The sequence below is a fragment of the Equus quagga genome, chromosome 14 (assembly GCF_021613505.1).
Source record: "Equus quagga isolate Etosha38 chromosome 14, UCLA_HA_Equagga_1.0, whole genome shotgun sequence".
Lineage (NCBI taxonomy): Eukaryota > Metazoa > Chordata > Mammalia > Perissodactyla > Equidae > Equus > Equus quagga.
In genome coordinates, this window is record NC_060280.1 from 32,683,981 (window position 1) to 32,709,456 (window position 25,476).

Sequence of the window (25,476 nt, forward strand, 5' to 3'; positions counted from 1 at the left end):
GAACCCACCCTTGAGTTCCTCCAGGCAATTAGTCAGTGACAATACCTTGTGTTTAGGGTGCAAAACTGGTTTGCCCAAGTTTTTTTCTCAATGTCTACTCCATTTTCAGCTTTAGGTCCCCTCCTCTGTGTGCTGGGCCTTCGAAAGGATCTCTTTCCATGTCTTTGTCCCTTTCTTATCTCTTTCCTAGTAGGATTCTGCTTTTCATAGTTATGTTTAGCATTTTAGCTAGTGGTCGTGGGTGGTAAGCATGAGAGAGTTCTCTGTTGTTCTGATTAAGCCCCAGTCTTACCTATGCTTGTGTCCCTGAGTCTCAGGAGTGTGGCCTCTACCATGCTCCTGCCCCTTTTCAGGCTATAGTTATGGGCCTCTTCCATACTCCTGCTCCTCTCCTAGCAATAGTTTAAATTTTTTTTCTTCCTTCCTTCAGCTGCAGTGGGTTTCCACTAGTGCCTGCAGAGGATACTGCTATTGCCTCCCTCTTCACAGATTAAGGTTTTTGTTCCATGTAGGAGATAAGGTGAGACGGGTCTGGGTGGAGCAGGCAGATATTCGTGCTCCTCCCTCAGCAGCTGCTGTACCCCTCCCCCAGGTCTACACAAGGAACACTCTCCTAAATCTTTCTCCACTCTTTTCTGCCAGTACCCGGTGGGGTTTGTGGAGAAAAGTTCTGAAGAGGATGTGGACCCTCCCAATGTCTGCAGCCTCCAAGGGCTTCATACTCTCTTGCCAGTACACACTTAGCCTTTATAAATTTGGGAACCACCCTAACTGAACTTTTCTTATGCGTGACTGGTTGCACCTACCCCAGGGAAGCTACTGCTCACATCTTGTCTTTCTCTTCAGCAGTCTGTCTTTCCTTGGATTTGGCCAGTTGATTGCCCCGTGACCTCAGAGAAGGAGTTCAAGGAAAACTCATGAATTTGCCATTTGTCTGGCTTATTTTCATCGGAAGTTGGGAACGATGCTCTTTCTAAGCTCTTACATCCTCAAGCAAAACCTGGAAGCCAAGTTTCTTCATTTGAACCACTTGAGTTGAATCCTATTTCCTGCCGGGAGCATGGATAGTGCTGGAGCTTGGGTTTAAATCTAGTATTCTTCTCACTACAGCATATTCTCTCTTCCCTTCTTTATCTCCCTTCCCTCTCGACTTTACATTTCATTCATAAAATATTTACTGAGCACCTACTAGGTTGTAAGCCCTAAGCTTGTACAGAGAGAAGTTAGTCAGGGTCTCACAGTGGTTAGTGTGAGCGTAGGAATGAGGGGGGCTATCACAGGGCACCAGGGGATGCCAGAGCCACTTTTTCCTACAGGAGAGATGGTTGCTCATGCCCACTCAGCAAGCCAATTTTGGAACCTCAAGCTTATCAGGCCATTTTCTTAGCCACCAAATGCCATCTGCATAGGAGCCCAGGGCTGAAATGAATGATGCCACACGTTGGAGATGAGGACTACGTTACAGGCTCCTTTGAGGTTTTCTACCAGCAGACCTGTGGGCTGAGGGAAGGAAAGTAACCTTGATTCCCCAGAACAGGGCAGTCTTTAAGTGAGGTTGCTCTGAAGTGTGTGATGTTTATGTTAGATGTATTATTGAATCTGCTGAGAGGATCGATAAAGCCAACTTAGAACTTTTTTCAGTAATAGCCCATGTCACAGGCAAGCCTGGGTTGATTTTTTAAAAATATTAGAGTATTTGGGTTGGAATCCACTAAGCTGTCTCATGGAGCTAAGAGCAGAAAGTTCACTAGAGCAATGGCGTATTGACAAAAATCTGTCCAAATCTGTGTTAAGATGCCCCATAATGACAACAACATCATGCCCTCACTTCTTGGGAGCTTCATAGTTTGCAAAATATTTTCACTTTTAGTATTTCTTTTGTTTTTTGATCCTCATAATGGCCCTGAAATGGGGTAGGGCAGGCATTATTTCTGTCTAGTTAAGACGTGGGTTTGGATGCCAGCCAGCCTGCCCGGAGTCGCGTGGTAAACATCCAGTGAAAATAGCTGTCTGGTACCCTCCCCTTTGTTTACAATCTGAGCTGAACCATTTTCCTTTTTCAGCCCATTTTGGATTCTCAGGGACCTGACCTCTTTCCTCAATCATACCTTGATCCTTGAGACTTGACACTTGACTCTGCTCTTCTGGTCTGCCCTCTAATTCCTACCTCCTTCAATTACAACTTCTGTCTGCTCCTTTGATTAGTTTACTTGCAGCTGCTCCTGGGTCATACCTTTCATGTGCAAACAACATTTCTGTAATTACTGGTACTGCTACTAACACTGCTTCAAATAATAACAACAACAGCAACAACAGCTATCACTTGAGTACTTATGCTGAGTCAGACATGGAGTATTCCATGTGTTATGTCACTGAAATTTGGAACCTTAGACTATCCCTATGAAATAGATACTATTTTAATCCCTATCATACAGATAAGTTACAAAGAATTTAGGTGAACCCAATCAGTGTAGTTGAAAGAACACGGACTGGTGTCCTGGCTTCACTATGTACTCACCGTGTGATTTTACACTAGTTACCTAATCTCTCTGTGCCTCAATTGCTTCCTCTGTAAAAATGTGGCTGATAATTCCTACTATCTGAGGTTGATGTGAAGATTAAATGGGAAAGAGCCTGGCACACGGTAGGGTCTCAAAAAAATTAAGTTTCTCTTTTTTATTTTAGGGCTTTTATCTTCTACTCCTGAGAACTGCTATTAAGGGGATACTTTGGAATTCCAAATGCTATTTTATAAAAAGCAATGGTACTAACTTTTCCTTCTTCATAAAACATCAGCTATGGCTGTATATTTCATCAGAGAAGACAGGGAGTGGGGAACGGGATCCTTTCTGGCAGAGGTGTAGGAAATGGTTTTAGATTTCAGGGCTGGTTGAGAGTAATGGTTGCAGTGATGGGTAAGCATTCAGTTTGGGGTTGGAGGGAGTGACCTTGGGAACTAATTGAGTGCACCGACTTGTTCTGACAAAGAAACCCCTGTTTTGGCTAAACAATGTATAAGAGATTTCCATGGGCAATGGGGGGAAAATTGAATTATTTAGCTTATTTCCATTCCAATGAGTTAATCAAGATAATTGCTGTTTTCCTGGATCTTTGCTTTTTCTTTGTAATTAACAAGGCCCTTGTTTAGAGAAAGGAGTTTAGCCAGTGAACTTTGTACAAACTGATGTGACTTTTTTTGGGTGCAAATTGTATTTAAAAATCTATTACAGATCCTTTTCCTTTGGATTCTAGGACTGTGAGAAACTGATGCTTCATCAACCTTGAGAAAAACTTTATGGTTCAAGGATTCAAGTTCATTTGGGATTAACAAATTCAGCAGGGGGCAGCAGGGCAGAGCTGAAAGATCATGAGCTTTGGCATCAGACAGACCTGGGTTGTGATCCCTGTTCTGCCTTGTTTTCACAATACAACAGTGGACAGATGAGCCTCTCTCAGCCTTAGTTTCTATTTCTGTAAGATAGATATTATCACCCATCTTCCACAGCTGTTGTGAGGACGAAATGCAATAATGCAGTTCTAGCCCACAAATGATGGTCAACAAGGCTAGTTCCTTCCCCATCTCCCATATACTCTTTTCTAATGGGCACACATTTGGCAGTCTCAGTTGTTTGGGACATGGGAAGACCTCAAAAAGAAGCTTAAAACAATCTAAGTAGAAAAAGAGATGTTATAAAGTCCATTCATTAAAACATCTCATAGAGGAACACCTCAGATGTATATATATGTATTTATTTTTGGCTAGGATTGCAATAAGCTGAATTTCTGGTTCTCTGACCGTAACACTTAAGAAGCCCTACCCTGGATAAAGAGAAGGGAAGTAAGCTACTTGAGGTGGGCACCATGACTGAAACAAATAGTGACGTGATAGTGCCGCGCTGAGGGAGGAAGCAGTAAGACCACACTATTAGACATGGGAGCTAAGAGAAGAGCAGTTTAGAATCACTCCCAGCAGGGCTGAAGGGTTCTGTAGCCTCATTTCTCCACTTCCTGGAAGCTATCTTCATATTACAGAATAATCTGCAACTGTTGTTGTTCCTTATGATGACCCTGACTCATAAAAAGAAAGGTCTCATTATGTCTGTAGTAATGCATTCGAGAAGGCAGGCATGTAACGCACTTCCTAAGTTCCAACCAAAATGGTTAAAGTGAAAGAAAATTTTTGAAACTTGAAGATGTGAGCTTTGATTATATGGACACGGAACTGTTCCTTCTCCCATTGCCATATTTCTGCACAGCGGTCCTATGAAGATATTAGTACTTTATCAAGTACTTTTCATCTACATCACCTCCCTGTGGTATGTTGGGCAGGTATCCACTGTTTCCATTTTACAGATGTGGAAACTGAGGCCTGGCGAGATTAACTCCATGGTAGAGCTGAGATTCAAGCCCAACTCCCGTGACTCCAAAGCTCATGCCTTTTCTACTATACCACATTCCTCCCTAAAGCAGTCATCCAGAATATGAACATGCAGAACATATTATAGGTAATGGTTCACATCCCAAATGAATTAAATACATCGAAAAATGAACACTTCATCAATTCATCTCTAATCTTACAATGCATCTCATGAAACAAAACCATCAAATGGCCTTGTCTTGATACTTACTCGTAAAATGTTGTCCATCCATTTTCATTGCTTTTGGTGGCCAGAAGGCCAGAGTTGCCATGGTATGTCATCATGGCCAACTCGTGCCCTTGTGTGGTCACACTCTTGAGTGCACTGTTGGTGCCCATTGTCACCCAGTACACCTGTCCATCTGGGACCACCAGCCAGAGGGGCATCCCAGTAGAGTCTCGGCGGACATTCACCATGTTGCCATTGTTGTCTGTGATGAGTGTGATGTCGCCATCCCCAGTGTAGGTAAAGTTGTACAGGTAATCTCCCGTGGGGAGGCTTTGGGTGTACAGATGCTTGCCACTGGTATCAAACAGGTAGAGCTCCTGGTCGATTGGTGATGACAGCTCGTACATGTTCTGGGTATTGAGGAAAGGCTTGTTCTTCCTGATAAACCGAATTCGGATATTCCCAAGGTCAGCCACATAGAGCTCCCCATCAGCACACACAGCCAAAGAAGATGGGGTATTCAGCTTTGCATCCTTGGCATAACCATCATCCCCAGAGAAACAATCACAGTTGGCATCATTTTTACAGTCACAAACACTGGGCGCCCCAGCAACTAGTGAGATCTCTCCACTAGTGGTGACCTGCCTGATGCGGTTGATCTTCTTCTCATCGGTCTCAGCGATATACAGGACCCCATTGTGAGAGACAGCCAAGGCAGTGGCTGACTCCAGCGTTGCATGGATGGCCACCTTGCTCAGCAGGAAGTGGTCAATGCCTGGCACCTGGCAGTGCATGGGCCTCCCAGCAACAATGCGCACCTGGTGGTTTTCAGAGATTTGCAGGACCACATTGTTGTCGAGGACATAGAGAGAGTTGTCCATTGGGTTGACAGCTAAGTCTGTGGGCCACTCCAGGCGAACCTGACAATGGAGACATCAACACTCAAATGCCTGTCAAGGTGCCCACCACTAATCGTCCCACACCCACATCAGCCTGTCACAGCGTCCCAGGTGCCTTCATAGGCAGTCTTCCCTGATCCTCACAGCAGCCTGTCATCAACAACGGATATCAGCCCCCTGAGCAGACTGAAACCATGTGAGAGCCGCCTGAGACATCTGATGGTCCATACTAGACTGACAAAACACAAAAAAGGGGATGCAGAAAGTAAGCAAATAAAAAAAGCAGGCAAGAGAATAGACTTTGGAGTCAGTCAGGGCTGGGTTCAGACCCTAGTCCCACCATTTATGACCTTGGGCAAGTTACTTCGCCTCTCTGAGCCTCAATATTCACACACATATTTTATTCTGTAAAACAGGAATGACAACAGTGCGGAGTGCCTGACCCACTATAAGTGCTCAACTAATGGCAGCTCATGTTATGGAGGGAGAGAGAAAGGCAGATGGAGTCTGGAGGCTGAAGCAGGAGTTGTTCAGAGGCTTAGGAAAGACTCTTCATGAATTGTTGCTGTGTGGATGAAAGATGCCTTCTCAATTCTTTGAGTTCCTGGATTAACACATGGCTAGGCTCTGGGGATGTGAAGACAAAGTAACCATGAACCCTGTCTGACACAGTTCCAGACCAGGGATTCTCAAATCTGGCCACACATTCAAATTACCTGTGGGGATTTTTAGAAAGTAATGGTGCGGGCCGGCCCAGAGGCGTAGCGGTTAAGTTCGCACTCTCAGCTTCGATGGCCCGGGGTTCGCTGGTTCAGATCCTGGGCGTGGACCCACGCACCGCTTATCAAGCCATGCTGTGGCAGGTGTCCCACATATAAAGTAGAGGAAGACAGGCATGGATGTTGGCTCAGGGCCAATCTTCCTCAGCAAAAAAAAGAGGAGGATTGGCGGCAGATGTTAGCTCAGAGCTAATCTCCCTCAAAAAAAAAAAAAAAAAAAAGAAAGTAATGGTGCTCAAGTTCCACCTCTAATCAATTAAATCACATCCCTGGGTGTGGGGCTTGGGGAATAGGATGATTTCAAAAGCTTCTTGGGCAATTCTAATGTGGGGCTGGGAATCACAATTGGATCCTTTCTCCTTCAAGTGTGATCACTGGACCAGCAGTGTTGACATCATCTGGGAACTGGTCAGAAATTCAGAATGGCAGGCCTCGGCCCAAACCTACTGAATGAGAATCAGCATTTAAACAAAATGCCTGGGTGGCTCTTGTGCGCACTGAAGTCTGTGAAACCTTGCTCTAGATCATGGTTTCTAGTACCTCCCAGAACAGGTCCTCCTGGAAGGGATTGATGATGCTGGCAATGGGAACGAGGGGTTCAGAGGTCCTGGGCCCCTGTCTCAGCCTGCTCTGAGTCAGGCAGGGAAGCTAGCAGGGATCTCAGTGAGCTGTCAGGTGGGCATGCAGGGGGCTGCAGCCAGCAGTCTGAGGCGGGGAATGCTTTGTTCAGTGGACGGGGAGGCTGGATTGTTGCATATATCACACTGAGAGATGCTGGCACTAAGGGAAGCCCTTTACCACTTGTGTCCCCAAGAGGTCCAGCCACATTGTACTTGGGCTGGATGTGCTGACAGGTGCTGCCTTCCCTCCTCAGATCTCTGAATCTCCTACAAACCCTTGATATTTGGTCCAATTTGGGGCTGATTTAAACAAGTGTATACCTTTAGATAAGAAATTTCTCTTCTAGGAATTTACTCTTGTACACCATTGTCTACAGGAGTGTTTATCACAGCAGTGAAAAACTGGAGCCAACCCAAATGCCCAATGACAGAGAATTGGCTAAATACATTATATTACAGTTAGTTCACCCATAAGTAAGGATACTCTGTGTAGCTATTAAAAGTGATATTATAGATGGCTATCTAATGACATGGGAAAATGTTTGCTCTGCATTAAGTGGAAAGAACAGGTTACAGAACTGTAAGCACAGTGTGATCTCAGCTGGGGAAAAAATACAACAGCAAATTAGACAGATTATGGATAGAGGGGAGATTAAAAGCTTGAAGGATATACACCAAAATGTTAACCATATTGGGATTAGAGGTAACTTTTAACTTCTTTGTAATTTTCAACTTTTTATATTTCCTACAAGGCACATGTAGCAGTTTACTAATGTAAAAGAAACCCTAGTAAATTATATACACTGAGATGTGGCCGCCTCCATCTGCCCCTTCAGCTCAGGGCCATGCTCAGGACGGCGTGAGCCCTTTCTCATTTCTTCTGAGCACGATCCTCAGGCCCTGCTTCCTAAAGTCTTCTTGTTCCCTCCCTCTCAGCCTGGGTCTCTCTGTCCTCACAGAACAAGGGAGCCTGAGGCACACCAGAGCCACCGGCCAGGGCTGCTGCCTGCACACTTCTCAGTGTTCTCTGGAGCACATGGTCACAGCAGCCTTTGGCTGCATCCAGAACACAGTTTACTCTCAAGTGACAGGGGAATTTTCAGTTTCCTAAAACCCATTTCTTGTCAACACTGGCTGCTAAATATTTTATGCCCTCTGGTCTTGTGGCACCTTGGGGACCTGCTTGCCCAGACCTTTCTGCCTGTCATTACGATGAAAAGATGGCTCCCTGATGGGTGGGTGGGAGGGGGAAGAGGGAGTCAGGGGAGGGAGAGGGAGAGGAGATGGGGGAAGAAAGGAAGAGCAAGTGCTTTCCTGCTCTCTCCTTTATACCCTCAGGCACAGAGGCACCTGGGAAAGAAGAGCAGGGCTCTTGGAGTCAGTGCTCGCTCGCTGTGTCGCAGTGCCTGCGTGATGGCTCTGGAGTAGACCAAGTACCCAAGCTTCGCCGACTTCACTTCCCTATTAGTGATCATCATGCTGAGGCTTAATTCCTCACCCAAATGGAGGGATGAGACTTAAAATTTCTGAGCTCCCTCCAGCTCCCACTTTCTACTGCCCTGAGGTGGAATGGCGCTCCCTCTCCCTGTCTCCCCTCACCTCCTGTGCCTTTATTAAAGCACTCTGAGCTGACTGCCTTGTTGCAGAGTTATTTTCAAAAATAGATCATCCAATAGATGAACAAATGAATGACTGGTGAGTGGCAAAGAGAGAGCCAGGGATGTGGGGTCAGGACCCCTCACTTCCTAGCTCAGCTCCACAACAACTACAGGTGTGATCCTGCTCAAGTTACTTAAACACTTTGAACTTCCTTCCCCATATGGGAAAGGTGGTAACAAATATCATATAGAGAGTTGTGAAGACCAAACAAGATAACAAACAAGGAAGGTCTTTGTAAATTATAAAGAAAACTAATATTTACAGCCCATTACTAGTGGCCAGGCACTGTGCCAGGCAGTTTATGAACATGATTTCATAAAGAAATTCATTTCCACATCCCTGATGGAACCTAGCACAGGGCTTTGCATTTATAACTGCATTTTGTTTCACCAAACCTTGGTTTCCTTATCTATAAAATGGGGTAGGTAATCCCTACCTCGTGGGATTATTGTGACAGCTAAATCAGAAAGGTGGTTGTGCTCATCTCTGTATCCCTTTTTCTAACAATGTCTGACACATAATAAGTTCTCAGGAAATCATTCTGAGCCCTAAGTACACAGTTATATTCTGTGTCTGTGGTGGCCGAAGCCTGCTAAGTTGAGAACTAGTCCCATTTTGAACAAGTTGCAGCATCTTCTGTGCCTTCTCCACTCTCTGCCTCCCTCTCCTCAGGCCGGGTCTTCGTCTCCTCCTAGAGGAGATGGTCTAAGTTCCTAGGTTCTCTTCTTTGCAGTCTTGCCTCTGAGCAGTCTTCTTAGCTCTCTGGCTTACTTTCCTGCTCTGAATGGGGCAGTAAAGTAGCTGGATGTGTGTAACAGAGGAAGCTCTGAGAGGGAAACCCAGTACCCCTGCCCATATATGTATATAAAAATATATGCCTGTGTCGGAGAGTTTGGTAGAAAGAATACCACACTTAGATTCAGACGAGGGTGGTGGGGACAGGGACATAGAGATTTCAGTCCAGGATTTCTGAATCTGAGTGTGCTTTTTCCCCCCTCCACAATATGCCAGTTATCTTCCAAGCCTTTGATGTGGCTGCTTGGAAGAACCTCTATCTAAAGGTAAACAATTTCCCAGTGTGTGGATTGAAAATCTTCAGTACCTTGTGCTGGCTGGTGGAGGGCCCATTTTGAGAACTGAACATACTTGTATGCACATCCCCAGGCTGTGGCAGCTTCCTAACGGGTAATTCGAGCTTGCTCACAGCCTGGAGAGGGAAACTCTCCAGCCAGCAAGGGGAAGCCTGCCAAACTGGAAAGACAAGTGGCAGAGAACAGATTCCATTCTGGAGTGTAGCAATCACATTAGTTGGTGCAGAGGGAAACCACACCAGCATCCAACACGGATGTGAGTAAGGGATGCGACATGGGTGCTGGGACCCCTAGCAGCAGCCATGGGGCTCTGGGGAGGAGGCTGCATGACATACATCAGTAACAGAGGCAGGCATGATGAATGAGGCCTCCCAGCCTCTGCTGCCTGCTGAGCACAGGGAGCAGGTCTGCAGTCAGCAAGAAAAGTCCTGTATGCAGACTCCCCTAGAAGTGAGGGGGTTTAAACAGCGAAGTGTGGCTCTTGCTGACATCAATGCATAACTTGATGTAATTAAAGTCTCCTTATTTCCTTGGTTTTGCTAATGTTGGCAAGATGGATGTTCCCTGATTCAGCACTGACCAGGCCATGCGAGAGGATCTAGCGACAAAGGACACATCCTTTGCCAAGTCATTGCAGGACAAACTAAGGACACGCTGAACAGCCAGTCACTTGTGTCTCTCTCAGGTCTGCACTGGCTTTCTGGTGCCCACCTGCTAAGATCCAAACTTTGTGGCATGGTATGGTAAGGTCCTTCCTTACCTGGTCCCAGAGCATGCTTCAACTCCAGTTGAAACACCAGTTTAACTCCTGCTACTTCCTTCCAAGAACCCTGCGCTCAGGTGTTCAATTTTCCAATGTTCCCTGAATGTTCCAGGCCCGTTAACATCTTTGTACCTTTGCACATGCTGTTGCCTTTGTGCGAAATGTCCCCTTTCTGCCTTGTTACCCAGTAAACCCCTATTCGACCTTCAAAACCTGGCACAGATGTCACCTCCTTTGTGAAACTGGGACTACAGCTTCTGTTTATTGATCACCTCTGAAGTGCCAGGCAGTGCTAGGAGCCTTGCACGCACTATTTCACGTACTCTCTGAGCAGTCCTGCTGGGCTGATGTCAGCAATTTCCATTTTACAGGGGTTCACAGGACCTCAGAAACTTGTCTAAAGTTACTCAGCTAGTGAGTGGCAAAGCTAGGATTCAATCAATCAGTCAATTAATCAATCACCAAATATTGGTTGTGCACCTGCGTGTACTAGGCACGCTGGTTATAGTAAAAGAAAAGACGGACGGAATTCCTGTCCTCAGGTAGCTTACGGTCTAGAAAGAGAACAGACAGTGTACAAGTACCTGGAAGTACATCCAAGGAGGGAATTCAGGTGGCTGTGGATTTAAATCGTGCTGTCTGAAGCCCTGCTGCCTTTGAGGCTTCCTTGGGCAGATTTCTTCACTGTCCCCCGAGCCTCCCTCTGTCACCCACTTGTCACCCCTGATGGTGACCTCCCAGAGCATGGAGCTGGGCCCTACTCATCTGTGTGTCCTTAGTGCTCTTCACAGGCCCAGCACCAAGAGCGTGCTTATAAAAGACTCTGCAGCTTTGGGAGGGGACGTGCATGCAGACCCAGGGCTCCAGCAGACGAGGCTTTCTCCTTACCTGAGAAATATCCATGACGGAATCACAGCTGAGGGGCCGAGCTGAGGTGAGATCATTGGAGCCCAGCAGGGTGGAGATGACCCCGTTCTGATCAATGCGTCTGATCATGGTGCCGTCCACGAAGTAAATGAGCCCTGACTTGTCCACCGTGATGCCTGGGGCAGAGAAGCCAAAGCAAGGAAGTCAGCCTTAGAGGTGGTGACAACCCACGTGCTCATGGAGCCCTGTGAGTTGACAATGCAGCCCTCCATGATTTGATTAGATCCTCCACACAACATTCATCCCCCTTCCAAAGACGAGGGGACAGAAGCCAGAGGCTTGAGTGACGTACTCAAAGCAGAGATGAGAACCCAGCTTTTTAGATCCTCCAGGGCTCTGGTCCTTCCGCCTTGAAGCCTCTGGAGATTTCATCTATCACCTTAACCATCCCCTAAAACTGGACTCATAACTTCTCGGGGTTTGTGAAGCACTGGTAATGCTAAGGAGGGCCTTTTTCAACGTCACAACTATTAATTATTTAACCCACTTCTGAAGACTTATAATTATAATAATCAAATCCCGTTTTTGGGAACAATTTTTCTTTTCTTCCAAGATAATCATCCTTCATGTTTTTCTATTCTATTACTATTTTAGTTTCATTGGTCATCATAGAAGGGTAGAGCCTAAAGAAAGAATGCTTTGGGCCGGCCCTGGAGGCCGAGTGGTTAAGTTCAGCACGCTTCACTTCGGCAGCCCAGGGTTCAGTTTCTGGCCATGGACCTACATCACTCGTCTGTCAGCGGCCATGTTGTGCTGGCAGCTCACATACAAAAAGAGGAAGATTGGCAGCGGATGTTAGCTCAGGGCAAATCTTCCTCAGGGAAAAAAAAAAAGAATCCTTTGGATTTGTGTATATTGGTAAATTTAATTTCTAAAAAAAGGCACATTGAAGAGAAGAGTCAGAATTATTATTCAACATCATTTACTCTATTTGCTAGACTGTCCCACCCCATTGATTTGCTTCCTGATCAGCTGTGTGACCCTGGGCAAGTCACTAGATGTATCTACATTTGTTTTCTCAGCTGTTAAATACAGGGATTGTTCTAAATCTTTACTCTTCACTCTTGGATGTGTGTGAGAATCACTTGGGAGCTTGCTAAAAGGCACTCCCCGCCGACTCCCCACCCCTCGCCAGGTAGCTGCTTCAGAAAATCTCAAGTGGAGCCTACGTATCCATCTGTACTTTTGACAAGCACCTTAGGTGATAATAATACAGATCACAGTTTGAGAACCACTCCAGTAAATCAGTACCTCTTAACCAGTAATGTATATCAGAACAACCTGAAGAATTTTTTTTAACATATACCTGCTTGGCCTCACTCCTGCAAATACTAATTCAAGGGGTGGCTGAGACTGGGACCAAGGTGTGTTATCAAAATGCTCATGGGTGATACTGACTTCCACCCCAGGTCCAGAATCACGAGAGTCAGACAGACCCCTACCAAACCGGGAACTGCTCAGGCGTGCTGGGGCTGAGAGGCAGACGGGCCGTGCCCCCGGGAGCACTGTCGAGACGGGGAGGCACGCGAATGAGTCAGTAGCACGTGGAGTGCTCCCAGGGAACGACAGAAGCCTGAGAAGGCTCATAGTGAATAAAGGAGATTCTGGTCAGTTTTGTTCTGTTCAGTTCTCTCTGGGGACAGAACTGAAAGAAGGGGTCAGAAAAAGCCCCACAGAGGTGGAGACCCTTGAAGTATAAAGCTTTCCAGTTGTATAACCTTGGGCTACTCACTTCACTTCCAAGTCTCAGTTTCCTCATCGATAAAATGGGGATAATAGCACCTGGCTTGCAATAATTAGTCCTCAATAATTATTAATGACTTATAATTCTGAGAAGGTGACCAACACTTTGTGGGTTTCCAGGTCCTTGTTCACGGGGCCCACGTGTCCATGACTGGTCAGCAGGCTGCTGTAAGACACTCAAGGGTCTCTGAGTGATGAAAACCCACTGGGCAGTAGTTCCTTCTGCCCCCACTCAGGCTGTTTGGGGCTGGAGAGTATTTTCACTGAGAGGACCAGGCACCCTGAAGGCGGGAAAGCCTTTCCTCTGTCCCTGTCTAGAATGTAAATGAATTACATTCTTCAAGGACCAAGACAGGAGTCCGCTTGTCTGCCTGGCATGCTCTTTCTCTTGCATCTGCTAAGACTGATGAGCGCTCCATGAACAATCGGGTTTCTTGTTTACAAAGTTGGCTGCACAGGCTAATAGAAATGATCTGTCCCCTGATTAATTACTTCATTTTTTTCTCCTTTTGTTGTGCTAACTAGATGGACATCTTTTCTGCTCCCTGCTGCAGAGTGTCTGCATATTGTGGCACCCTTTTCATTTCTATCTGGCTTAATTACAGGCTTTGGGGCAATTTCACTGCCACCACATCTGTGTGTGTGCACGCACGTGTGTGTGTGTGTGTGTGTGAGGGAAGGGTGGAGAAAACACACGTGTAGAGCCACTGAGAAAGACCTGGAGATAATAAAAATTAGACTGTTTTCATTCTATGAGGGTAGAACGTTGGTCTCAGGGGATCATTTAGCCAGCCTGCACATTTACCAATGGGAAAACTGAGGCCCAGAGGAGGCGCTCCCAGAGCCAATGAGTGGCAGAGCAGAACCATAAGGCAGGGTCCCTAAGTGCAAGCCCAGTGTTCTTTCCTCTCCAGGCTACTCTCTCAGTAGTAGGAAAGCCATAATTAGGACATAGATTAACCACAGATGTCTCAATACTCACTCTGCAGAACTACCACCTGACCACTCCAGGTTTGCGCTAGAGACATATGAGATATGATAGACGATGTGATGTGATGGAACACAACCTAATAGAACAATTATAATAGGAATCACCATTTATGAGATGTTTTTTGTGTGCCCGGTACCATTCTTTTAAGCATTTACATTCATAATAATATTTAATTTGTACTACAACTATACATTATAAATCGATTTCACAAGATGAGGAAAATGAGGCTCAGAGAAGTTACGTAACTTGCCCAAAGCCACAATGCTATCAGGCGGCAGTATCTGAATTTGAACACAGTACTGCCTGATTTCACCAGAGTCTACTGCTTTGATTTGGAACCAGGCCCTGAAATCTGGCACTATTCAATAAAAAAAGCACTGATGACATTTTTATAGAACATCATACGAAATATATTAATTTTGACCTTCAGAATGATCCTAGGAGGTAAACACAGAAGGCATTATTACCCTATCTTATTGACAAGGACCCTGTGGCTTAGACAATATAGATCTGTAGGGCCTGTAACACAGTAAATGCTCCACTGATGGATGTTTACTGGTAATGACGGCTTCTCCTTCAAAAGGCCTTCCCAGTCTCCTACGTAGGGGGGGCCTCCCGGCTCTGGACTTTTGTGTAGAGTTCTTTCTCCTCGCATCTCATGGAGCACTTCTCCCTCCCTTGCATATCAGAGTGATTCATGTTCAAGTCTTATTTATTCTGCTACAATGAACTTATCTATGCAACCACAGTGCGCTGTGCACTCAGGAAGTACTTGCTGAATAAGTGAATGAAAAATTGTGATTGTGGGTATAAAGAGGTCCAACTTTTTGAAGGACTGAAAATTGAAACACAGTTAACCCATCCTATAGCACATGAACGTGTGCAAAGATAATACACTGCAATGTTTTTATAAAACACTAACATGAAAGATAACATAAATGTCCTAAAGTAGAGGATTGATAAATAAATGATGGACATCCATTTGATGGAATACTATACAGCCATTGAAAATGAATACACAGAAGACTATTTAATGACACAGATGTTCATGATACATCAGTTAGGAAAAAATGTAGGTTACTAAAACAGTTTAATGGGCTCCTCATTTTGTTAGCTTTTGACAAGCATTACATGCATATAAACACTTAGAAAAAAGGCTAGAAGGAAAGATAGGAGAAGATAACTGGGAATATTTCTGGCAGGTGAAATTATGACAATTTTAACTTTCCTCCATAGAGTTCTTGGTATTTTCCAACATTTTTTGCAACAATAAACACGTATTTCTTTTGGAAATGGAAACTACTCCCATAAATGTTACTGACAGTGTTTAAAAAGCAAGGCCTTACCCCTAGGGTTGGTAAGCGTGGCTTCTGTGGCCTTCCCACCATCCCCGCAGCGAGTGTCATCAAAGGGGAGACACTGGTCACCTGTCCCCGCAACCACCTCGGAGTTCTTGACAAGGTCCTTCACCACCATGGTGGACTTGATCTTAAAGACCCGCCGGCTATTGGTGTCAGAAAGGAAGACAGCCCCGCTCATGGGGTCTGTGGTCAGGTAGTATTTATGTGCTGGACTGTGGCTGGAAAACAAGGACATGCCAGTTGGTGAGCACTTTCTTCTTTCCTGTCAGGTAGCCAGAGATGTACAACGTGAATCCAAGCAAAAAATGTCTTCTGGGGATGATCTCTCTATTTTGGGTGATGGTTCTCCAACTTTTCTGACCCCAGTGGTTGTTCTAACTATCCCTCCCACCAAACTATTAATGCAAAATGCTCTTGCCAATGATTGCGATGCCCAGCCCAGTGCCACGCCCATATCAGGTGCTCAGTACACATTTTCTTAAAAAGATTATCAATGAGGCTTACCATAGGTGGCCTGTAAAGCCAAGCCAGAAACATGAAAGGGCTTGACTTTAAAAAACACTTCAAGAGTTTGACACTCAAGCCCTTCTCCTACAGAGTTTTTACAGCAGCCCCACAGCCATTCTGGGGCTGACTGATAAGACCCTAGCCAGATCTGACTCCCAGCCAGCATCAACACCGTCTTCTGTTGACGCTTATGTTATGCTTCTCAGGAGCCCAGTAGTCTCCCTCCTGCAGTCAGATATAAATGAATTGCAGGATTAGTTTGTAATGTGCAGGAATACCCAAGGAAAAAGAAACAAAACAGAGGAGCAAGGCTGATGATGGCTGTTTTCTGGAAAACAGTCATAAAGACAAGGCTATGCCAACAGAGGAAGGTGTTAATCCTCTAGGCACAGGGTGGGAAAAAATGCACAGGTGCTGCAATCAGATCAGTCTGGGTTCCAAGTCCGGCTCTGTCATTTCTTGCTTCTGAAACTTGGGCAAGTTACCTGGCCTCCTGAGCCTCAGGTTTTTCTTCATCCGCAAAATGGGGATGTTAACAGCTATTTTGCCAAAATTATGCGTGAATTTTGCTGTCACATGGTACCGATTTACAATTTCTTCCATGTCTAGGCCACACTGGAGTTGGACTCATAACTCGTGGGCTGCTAGTTTTCAGTTCCTGTGCACGGCCCGATCGTTCCCAGGCCCAGAAACTGCATCTCAATATTGGCAATCCCTTCTACATCTCTGGAAAGTCTTCTGATTGGAGGGAATCTCTCTGTTCAGGCTGGACGGCCTGGCACTGGCCATTTTCACTGGACTGTGGGACAGCTGTGCTAGGAGATGTGGGGCAGACTGAGCAGGGCCTAGAGCACTGGAGTAGGGGCGCTGTATACCCCTTCAAGATGCAAGTAAGAGGATCAGAAAAGTCTAGAAAGAAGCTATTTTACATTTTATCAGGCATGTAAGTTTTGGGTTCTTTTGAGAAATAAAATCTTATTTTATAGATTGGTGTTTTTTGAATTACATATGAAGATTGGGGCACTGTAATCTTTTCAGTGTTAAGGTCTCTGAAGGTCTTAATCTGGCCCTGACTATCTGTCATCACAACCATCCCCTGCTTTGGACGGTGTCTTGAGGACTGGCCTCCATACGAAAGGCTCTCCTTCCCTTGTTTTCTCTCCCAAAATTCAACTAAGACGAGAAGATTTTCTCCAAGAACTTGTCCTGCCTTTGTAGCCCTAACACTCCTGTCGTATCACCTGCTCCTCGGATAAAGGGGAGGTCTCTCTGCCTGCAGCCTGGGTCCTCCCCAAGCTATTCAGCCCTGGCCTAACCTGAACACCCACCTGTCACCTGGGTGCTTTCTCTTCCAGGACTCTCCATTTCTTACAGGCTAAGTTCACACTCCCCAGCTCAGCAGCAGGCACTTCATGCTCTGCTGTTGCTCCATCTTCCCAGCCTCTTTCCAGCCATGTCCTCAGAGATGCCCTATACTCCAGTAATGCCGACCACTTGTCACTCAACACGCCTTCATGCCTCTCTGTACCTGCTGTTCCAGCTCCGTGGAGTGTCCCACGCCCTCCCCTTTCCAGCCTGCTGAACTGCTTGCTACTCACTCTTCAGGAGTCAGCTTGAATGGCACCTTTTCTGGCACACCTTCCCCCGCCTTTCCTCTCTGTGCACTGAGATTCATGTCTGGGTTACAGGACACTTAACATAATGCCGTGGCTGTTTATTTATGTGTCTGTCTCCCAAATCTGACAGCCAACACTTGAAGGGAAGACATGGGATTTTATTCATTTTTGTATTTCCAACGTTCAGTTGGTGTCTTCTAGCCCACAGCAGCCACTTGCTTTAAGTGGATGGCATCTCCATTTTTCGTTTATTTAAATAGTATTTTCAATCAAATTACTTAGCTTTTATTTCCCTTTTGGGGGCAGTGGTAACAGGAGACATGTCCTGGTTATCTTGAAGTGTCCCCTGTGACTTACCCTATAATGCAGCACAGATTGAATCTTCCCGGATGACACTGATTCTGGCTAAATAAAATGCAGTGACCTTAGATCCCGCTCTGCAAGGCGGGGGCAGCCTTGATCTTTCTGCTTTCCTGATGACAGTGTGAGGTGGGGGTGATTATTTTATTTTTTTGAGCATCATTCATGATAAACTGGTGCTATTCACCTTGGCAGAAAATGAGTCCCTAAGGGAGTAGAGTGGGGGACCCTGTCCACTCAGATTAGCCCCCTGAGTTTCCGGCTCATGTCTTCCTGTACTGCCCCAGAGAAGTGCCACTCATGGGGAATTTCTTAGATCACTGAATTCAGAAGATGGTGGCATTGGCAGGATTGTCCCAGAGAATGTATAAGAGCTGTGGACCCATCTTTTGTGCCTAAGGACAAATCTGACGTCTAGTGGTCACTTAAGTGTAAGGTAAAGAGCACTGGCTTTGAACTTAGAAGATGTGGGTGCTAATCTGAGAAAGTCGCCTGAATCGTTCAAGCTGTAGGTCCTTCAGCTGGTCAGATGATTAAGTCCCTGCTCGCTTGGCTCACAGGCTTGTCATTAGGATCAAATGATATTATATATCTCAACATCCCTTTCTAGTTGGCAGAGCTTTTGGACAGTCTTCAACTCACTTCTTCCTCATGCCACCTGTACCGGGAGCAGCACCTAGACCTCTGCTGGGAGCAGTGCCACCAGCCCACAGAGCAGAGCTGCAGAGACGGCTACGACTGGGACCAAAGCATCCATACCATCTCTGGATGCCTGTTCCATCCTAGACACTACACGCATGACCTCATATTCCTCACAACCACCATTAAGTCAGATCTTTTTTTTAATATTTCAGAAAACTGAGACTGAGAGGCGTGAAGTGACTAGACCAGGATCATCCTGCTAAGCAGTAAGATGGATTTCCACCTCCAATCTGCTTGACTCCAAAGTCTGTGTTCTTCCTACTTGCCCACACTGCTTCTCAGGTCTAGAAAGCTCCACTGCCCTTATTTACCAGGAAGCACCTGCTCATCTCCTGAAACTCAGCTCAAGCATCACCTCATCTGCAATGCCATCCCTGGGTTCCTGGCCCCCCGCTTTCCCCAACTGGCAGAACTGGCCACTTCTTTCGTTGTGACCCTACTTGACCCTATGCAGACCATACTTTTAGTACCTCTAGTAACGTAAGGCAGTCTTCTGTTTAGTTGTCTCCTTAATGACATCTTGAACTCCTCAAGGGTAGGGACTGACTTTGAGTCCCTGGCGCTTAGTGCTCCAGAAAGGTCTGCTGAATTCATGAATCAGTGAGTGAATGCCTATCTGTCTCCCTGGGAGTATATGCAGGACGTACCCACTGTGAAGGATCTTAGAGGGATGGTTCTCAAACAGGGGTACACATCAGAATCACCTGGAAAACTTTAAGAAAGAGAGCCTCACCCATCAGGTCTGAAGGGCCTGAGCAACTGCCCATCATATTTGGAAACCATGGCCTTAGAGCAGGGCTTTTCAAACTTCAGTGTGTGTAAGAATCACCTGGAGATTTTGTTAAAATGCAGATTTCAGTTCAGTAATTCTGGGGTGTGGCCTGAGAGTCTGCATTTCTAACAGGTTCTCAGAAGATGCCAATGCTGCTTGTCTATACTAGGAGTAGCAAGGCCTTAGAATACTCTGAAAACCATAAATGTCTTCAGGGCATGAGATGGAAGATGGCCTACAGCTGAGACCCCAGACCCAGTTCTGTGGACAGGGGCCATGTCTGATCCAATTCTGATCCCCAGTATCCTGAGCAGGGCTTGGCATGAGGAAGGGTGCGGCTCTATATCTAGAGTCTGCCATAGGAGTTCTGAGGACACACATTCTTTTCTATTTCCTTAAACATAACCTTGGCACCTCTGGAAGCTACATAAAATCTTGGAGGCTCTAAGGGTATCATTCCTGAAGTGAATGAGCTGAAGTCAAGCCTTACTCTGCCCTCTTTCTAGACGGTGTAAGGAATTTTCTAGCAGGAGCTGTGAGCCCAGACGTCTCTTGATGATCTATTCCCTGCTTCTGAGTGAGAATTCTCCCTTGGTCTCAGAGCAAGGTCTGCCTTGTGCAAAGAAGCATGCTTTGACCACATCGGGTGGCAAGCTGGCAGAACTTGATCCACTGATTCTCGGAAGCAGTGAGAAGAGCTTGAGCACGGAGCCACACTGACAGGGGCTCAAATATCAGCTCTACCACCCACTTGTAGGTGACCTCGGGCAAATCACTTCACTCTCTGAGCCTCAGTGTTTTCATCTAAGAACTGGGGTTAATCACATCTACTTCAAAGGGCTATTTTGAGGACGAAACTGTAAAAAGAAAGTAAATCTCTGAGCATAGTGCCCTTTCATTAAAAAATAAAAATGCCCAATAAATGGCAGCTGGTCACCTTGAGAGACCTCCAGAATATTTATGTTACTACATAATGGAAAAGCCAAGTATGTCAGACTTAATATTGTCCTGTCCGACCTATTTCCTGTGGCAGTTCAGGGCTCTGAGAGAACTAACATAATATGTGTAGCTGAGTCTGATGGAGACTTGAGTTCAAATATACTTTTGAACAACAGACTTCAAACATTCCTCCATGACCCTAAGGAAGAAATCGGGGAAGAGTGAAGATGCTTGTTCCCTGAAGGGGTCCACGAAGGAAGATGCCCAAAGGATTAGGGGTCCCTGTGCTGAGCATGGTGGGCTGGCATTGAGGCTGGAAAAGCCAAAGGCAGGGACAAGTCTGCCCTGGGGACACACACACAGGCTCAGGGCAGCAGCCTAGAGCCAAATGCTATTCCTGGGAGCAGCTGAGACATTAAATGCTAACAGATGAAGAGGACAACATTTCAGAATTTCTTTAATCCACTTTTGACATTTACTGATGGGGACACTATGGCCCAGAGAGAGGAAGGGATTTGCCAATATCCCGGTGCCAGTTAAAGATCAGAGCTGGAACCCAGGTCTTCTCACTCCTGATTGTCTTTAGAGAACTGGAGAGCAGAAAGAAATTCCTCTTTTCCCTTCCACTTTGGTTCACTTTAAAAATAGTTTTTAGCATCTGAGAAAATCTGAGAAAATTGAGAAAGGGCAGGAAGCTGGCTTTGAAATCAAACCATGGATATATCAAAAGATGACTAAACATCAGAAACAAAAGGCATCAAAACCACAATCTCTCAATTTACAGATGATGAGACCGGAAACCAGAAAAGCTAGGTGACCAGCCCAAGGCCAAACAATGAATGCACAGGAAAGCTGGACAAGCACCCTGGCCTCCTGTCTCTTCCTAGCTGGGTCCCCCTATGTCCCTGCTACGTCCCAGGCAGTTACCACCACTGATGGAAGATTTTATGCTATATGCTAGGTTTTCATCTAAGATCTTTGTATGAAATGTACTTCTGTGTTCTCTGCAAAACTGGATTTGAGGGCGTATATCAGGGCAAAGTTCAGTACCATCCATACAAAGCTCATGGAAAATCTCTTTTAGATTTCAGTGTCAGGAAAAAAATATTCCTACGCTGAGAAGTGGGCATATTTTCCCATTTCTGATAATACAAACCATGAAAATAATTATGTTTTCCTGTTTACTCTGGCTGCCAGGAAGCTCAGAGTCTAATGTGATGTATAATTACATATATATGTTTCCTCTTTTTTGTTTTATTTCCCCAATTTCTATTTAATTTACTTTAATTACATGTGTCTTTGGTTGTAAGAGGACTGAATTCCTTCTATGGAAAGGTGAAGGCATCATCAAATTGTTGTGATGTGAGGATGATAATAACAACAATAGTAATACTTATTATTGCTACTACCATTTCTGGAGCTCCTCTCTGTGGCTGGCACAACGCTCGATACTTTACAAACATTCTTTGTGACCCTTATAACAACCTCCAAGGGAGATTTTATTAAGCTCAAGTTAGAAACTAAAGCTCTGACAGATGAAGTAATTTTTTCAAGGCCCAATTGGGGAGCTTCTGTCTTTTCATTTGTAAGTTGGATGTAATCACGAGAACCTATCCCACAGGGTGGTTTGGGGACAAAACGCTATAATCCATGTAAATCACTTAACCCCCTCTCTGCTACATGCTAAATGCTCCATACACGTTAATTATTATCTTAAAATAATATATATGATGGTGACATGAATACTATATCTAATTATATAGATAATAATTATTGGATTTTAGGTCTATTTGACTCTTTCCACCATCTGAAGACTTTCTTTTATGCCAATTTAGCATGTGCCCCGTATGTCCCATGTGGATAACTAAGAGCCACCTCTGTGGCAGTGCAAGCCACAGCTCCATCTGCCCATGGCTACTTTCAAGTCACCCAAATGTGTGTGAGGACAGGAGACTTGGAGGTGACTGTTACCCAGGAGTTAGACGAGTGCCACAATGACAGGTGATGCTGACAGGCAGACATTTCTCTCGGTGTGTCTGACGAGGCTCACTCCTGCCTTCTGCAGTGTCACTGTGGCCTACATGACAGTCTACTTTGTGACAAAGTTCCTATTTGGGGATTGTTCTATTTGGGTGGTCCGTATGGTCTGAAAATCCTCCCCCATTCTGTCCTTGCTGGCAAACCTTCTGCTGGGGTCACCTGGCATCCCAGCCACCAAAGCTGAGGCCCCCGGAATGCCCACAGAAGTGCAAACCTGAAACCTGTCTTCTTCCAGGTTCTCTGCCTGATCGAGATGTTCTCAGGACTTCCCACTGTGATCATCAAAGTCACTCAACACAGTTAGAATGACGTCCTCATTTATTCCAAGGATAAGCAAACTGTGGTGCTCAAATTACCATGCCAAGGTTTCAACTGTGCCCCCTATTACTTCAGTCTGTCATGTCCACAGACTACAGAGTAACTGCTGCACCTTTCTAGAGATGGAAGGAGTTCAGGCTCTTGCTACCTGCCCCACCGTTATTAATGACTGCCTCTCATTGTAACTGATTACCCCCAACCACTTACAATCACGCAGGATTCATTTGCCACTGAGCCATCTGAAACTGACACGTGCAGCTTACCATACAACATGCAACAAGGCAGAGGAGAGACAGGAAATTCTCCACTGGTTGGCTTACCTATGTCTGAAATCTTTATTTCTGACAGAAGACAGGAGAGCAGGGAATAGAAGAAAGAATGAGGTGTTAGCAGCAGGGTTAGAAGCATTATTAGCAGCCTGAAAACTTGACAGCAATGGTACTGTATAATACTATAATAAATAAAGACTTAGCAGCTCTGACACTGATATATTTTATATTGGATATTACTTGTCAGTGAGCTCACTTACAAGCAGCTACATATCACAGAAGAGGCACAGTTTCACCTGCACTGCTACTGCTGACTTCAGGGGAAGAGGATGAAGTTGACATGTTGCTGCTTCCACCAGGGCTAAGACAGAGGCTGAACAGTGGATCCCTCCCCTGTACAGAGACACATCCCCAGAGATACACACGCTCACTGCCGTGTCTCTGCGTGCGCACTGCCCTACAGAGAGTTATCAAAACTTGTGTAGCCCACCACGATCCTCCTCACGATAGGATACAGAATTGGAGACATAGTATAATTAGAAGGGAGGGGGTGACACAGGGAAACAGGCCTGGGAAAAAAGACTGGAAGAAAATATATCAAGATGATAACATATTAATAAATTTTCTTTCCAAATTTCATTTACTCCTCACTTCCCTACCCACTGTCTTCCATGATCTCCCAGCTGTGGGAGGGAGATAGGGAAAACGGGATCTCTTATTTGAAAGATGTGAAAACGGAGGTCCAGAGAGGGTAAGTCTCTTGCCCAAAAATGTACAGCCTCTCCGCCAAGGTGGGCTGTTCCCCTAGTCCATGGCTCTTTCCATGATAGTGCAGGAGATGGAAAGACAATATGAGCAGTTGACTGAAGCAAATACACCCCAGGGTTCCTTCTTCTTTGGCAGATGTTTATGCCAGTCAAACTTATAAAAGAGAGAAGAAAAGCAGGGAATATTCCATCGGTGCCCTTATTCTCATTCAGCCTGATACTTGATTTCCTGAGTCCACAGAATGGGAGCTTCTGATGCTTTTCGTGGCCAAAGACCCTCTCTTTCATTTGTCCCTGTGTGTGGAATACTTGATTTCCTGAGTCCACAGAATGGGAGCTTCTGATGCTTTTCGTGGCCAAAGACCCTCTCTTTCATTTGTCCCTGTGTGTGGGCGAACACTCACAGTCTCATCTTGAGGGCCGTGATGGCTGTCGGTCAGCCAGCAAGCCGTCCCCTCCTCTCACACACGCACTGCAGTGAGAGTCGCAGCAAGCACTTACTCCAGGGAATAACTGTGCTCTGTCTCTCACAGTCAGGATGGGGAAAAAGAAAAGGCTGACTCACTCGGTGGGCTCTGCAGCACCTTAGGAGCAGACGGGTGCTGCCAATTTCAGCCTGTGGGCCTTATCTCTGTAGTGGGCAGCTGAAGACAACTGCCACTAACTCTGATGAGTGTTAAGTGGCAGGGCCAAACCTGGGAACACCGGTGTGGGGGCCTTGTCCATTATGCCATCCCTTGTCCTTATAGAAAGACTCGTGTGATCATTCCAATCCGTTTGGTGCTAGGAAACAGAAAGAAGATTCAAGGGCTTCCAAGCAGTCTAACTCTTGGTTGCTAGCAGCCTTCTACCTCATCTGGACACTAAGGACATCTCCCTGTTCCAAGTGTGGCTTGTCTTCATGCAGTGCCCGGTGGAAAGCAGTACCTACTTCCCCAGAGCCCTCAGCTTACAGTTTAGCCTCTGAGCTGGGAAGTGAAAAGTCCCAGAGTCTGACAGGTGACAGGTGAGGCTCTGTCTTTCCTGCTTTTCTGGGCCCAGTGGGTAATGCCAGGTGGGCCCAGAGGATGGCAAAGGGATGACGTTATTAAGACCTGTGAGGAAGGCCTCACCTTACATACCTCAACTCCAGGATGTTGGTGACGTTCCCAGAGGGGAAGATCCTTCGGATGTAGTTGAAATCTCCCACATAGAGGCTCCCGTCGGAGCCACAGGTGAGGGCCACGGGGGCCAGGAGCTTGTTGCCATCAGCAAGGCCATTGCAGCTGGGGCAGGAGATGCTTCTGCGGCGCCCATTGCCCATGATGCTCCCGATGACAGGTGGCTGCTGAGACACGAACTGGTTCTCTCCATTCCCTTTGTGCAAGATGCCTGGGACAAGGACAGAAGAACAGAGTCATCCGTGGAGCAGGGACTGGCTGTCTTCTGTGGCCGACCAGAGAGTCACCAGGATTTTGCAAGGAATGCAAAACCTCTGCCTACTATTTCCAGACTCACCTCCCAAGGCCGCCTCTCCTCCATAATGAAACCCAGTGTCCTGAACAGGCCATACTGCTTTACTGACTGAATTCTCCCAACTCTGTGAGAGGTACTATTATTCCCCCTCTACTAATGGAGAACAGGCTAGGCGGCTCACCCAAGGTCACACGGATGATAGCAGAAGCACTCCTGATCTGCACTCTCAGTCATTCAGCTTCACTGCCTCTCAAACCAATAACACACATCTCATGCACCTGCTCCATGTCTCTACTCCAGCAAGAATTCTTT

The 25,476-nt window shown here is 46.0% G+C and overlaps 1 protein-coding gene across 6 annotated transcripts in view; it reads right to left on the reverse strand.

The window, feature by feature from the left end:
* TENM4 (teneurin transmembrane protein 4) overlaps positions 1-25,476 on the reverse strand; it is a 727,387-nt gene that overhangs the window by 33,324 nt on the left and 668,587 nt on the right. For all 6 annotated transcript variants that reach the window (XM_046686180.1, XM_046686184.1, XM_046686179.1 and 3 more), the window contains 4 exons: positions 24,831-25,080; positions 15,405-15,637; positions 11,286-11,440; positions 4,629-5,506 (listed from right to left, as the gene is read on the reverse strand). In XM_046686180.1, the coding sequence (XP_046542136.1) occupies positions 4,629-5,506; positions 11,286-11,440; positions 15,405-15,637; positions 24,831-25,080 (1,516 nt within the window). The remainder of the gene's footprint in view (positions 1-4,628; positions 5,507-11,285; positions 11,441-15,404; positions 15,638-24,830; positions 25,081-25,476) is intronic.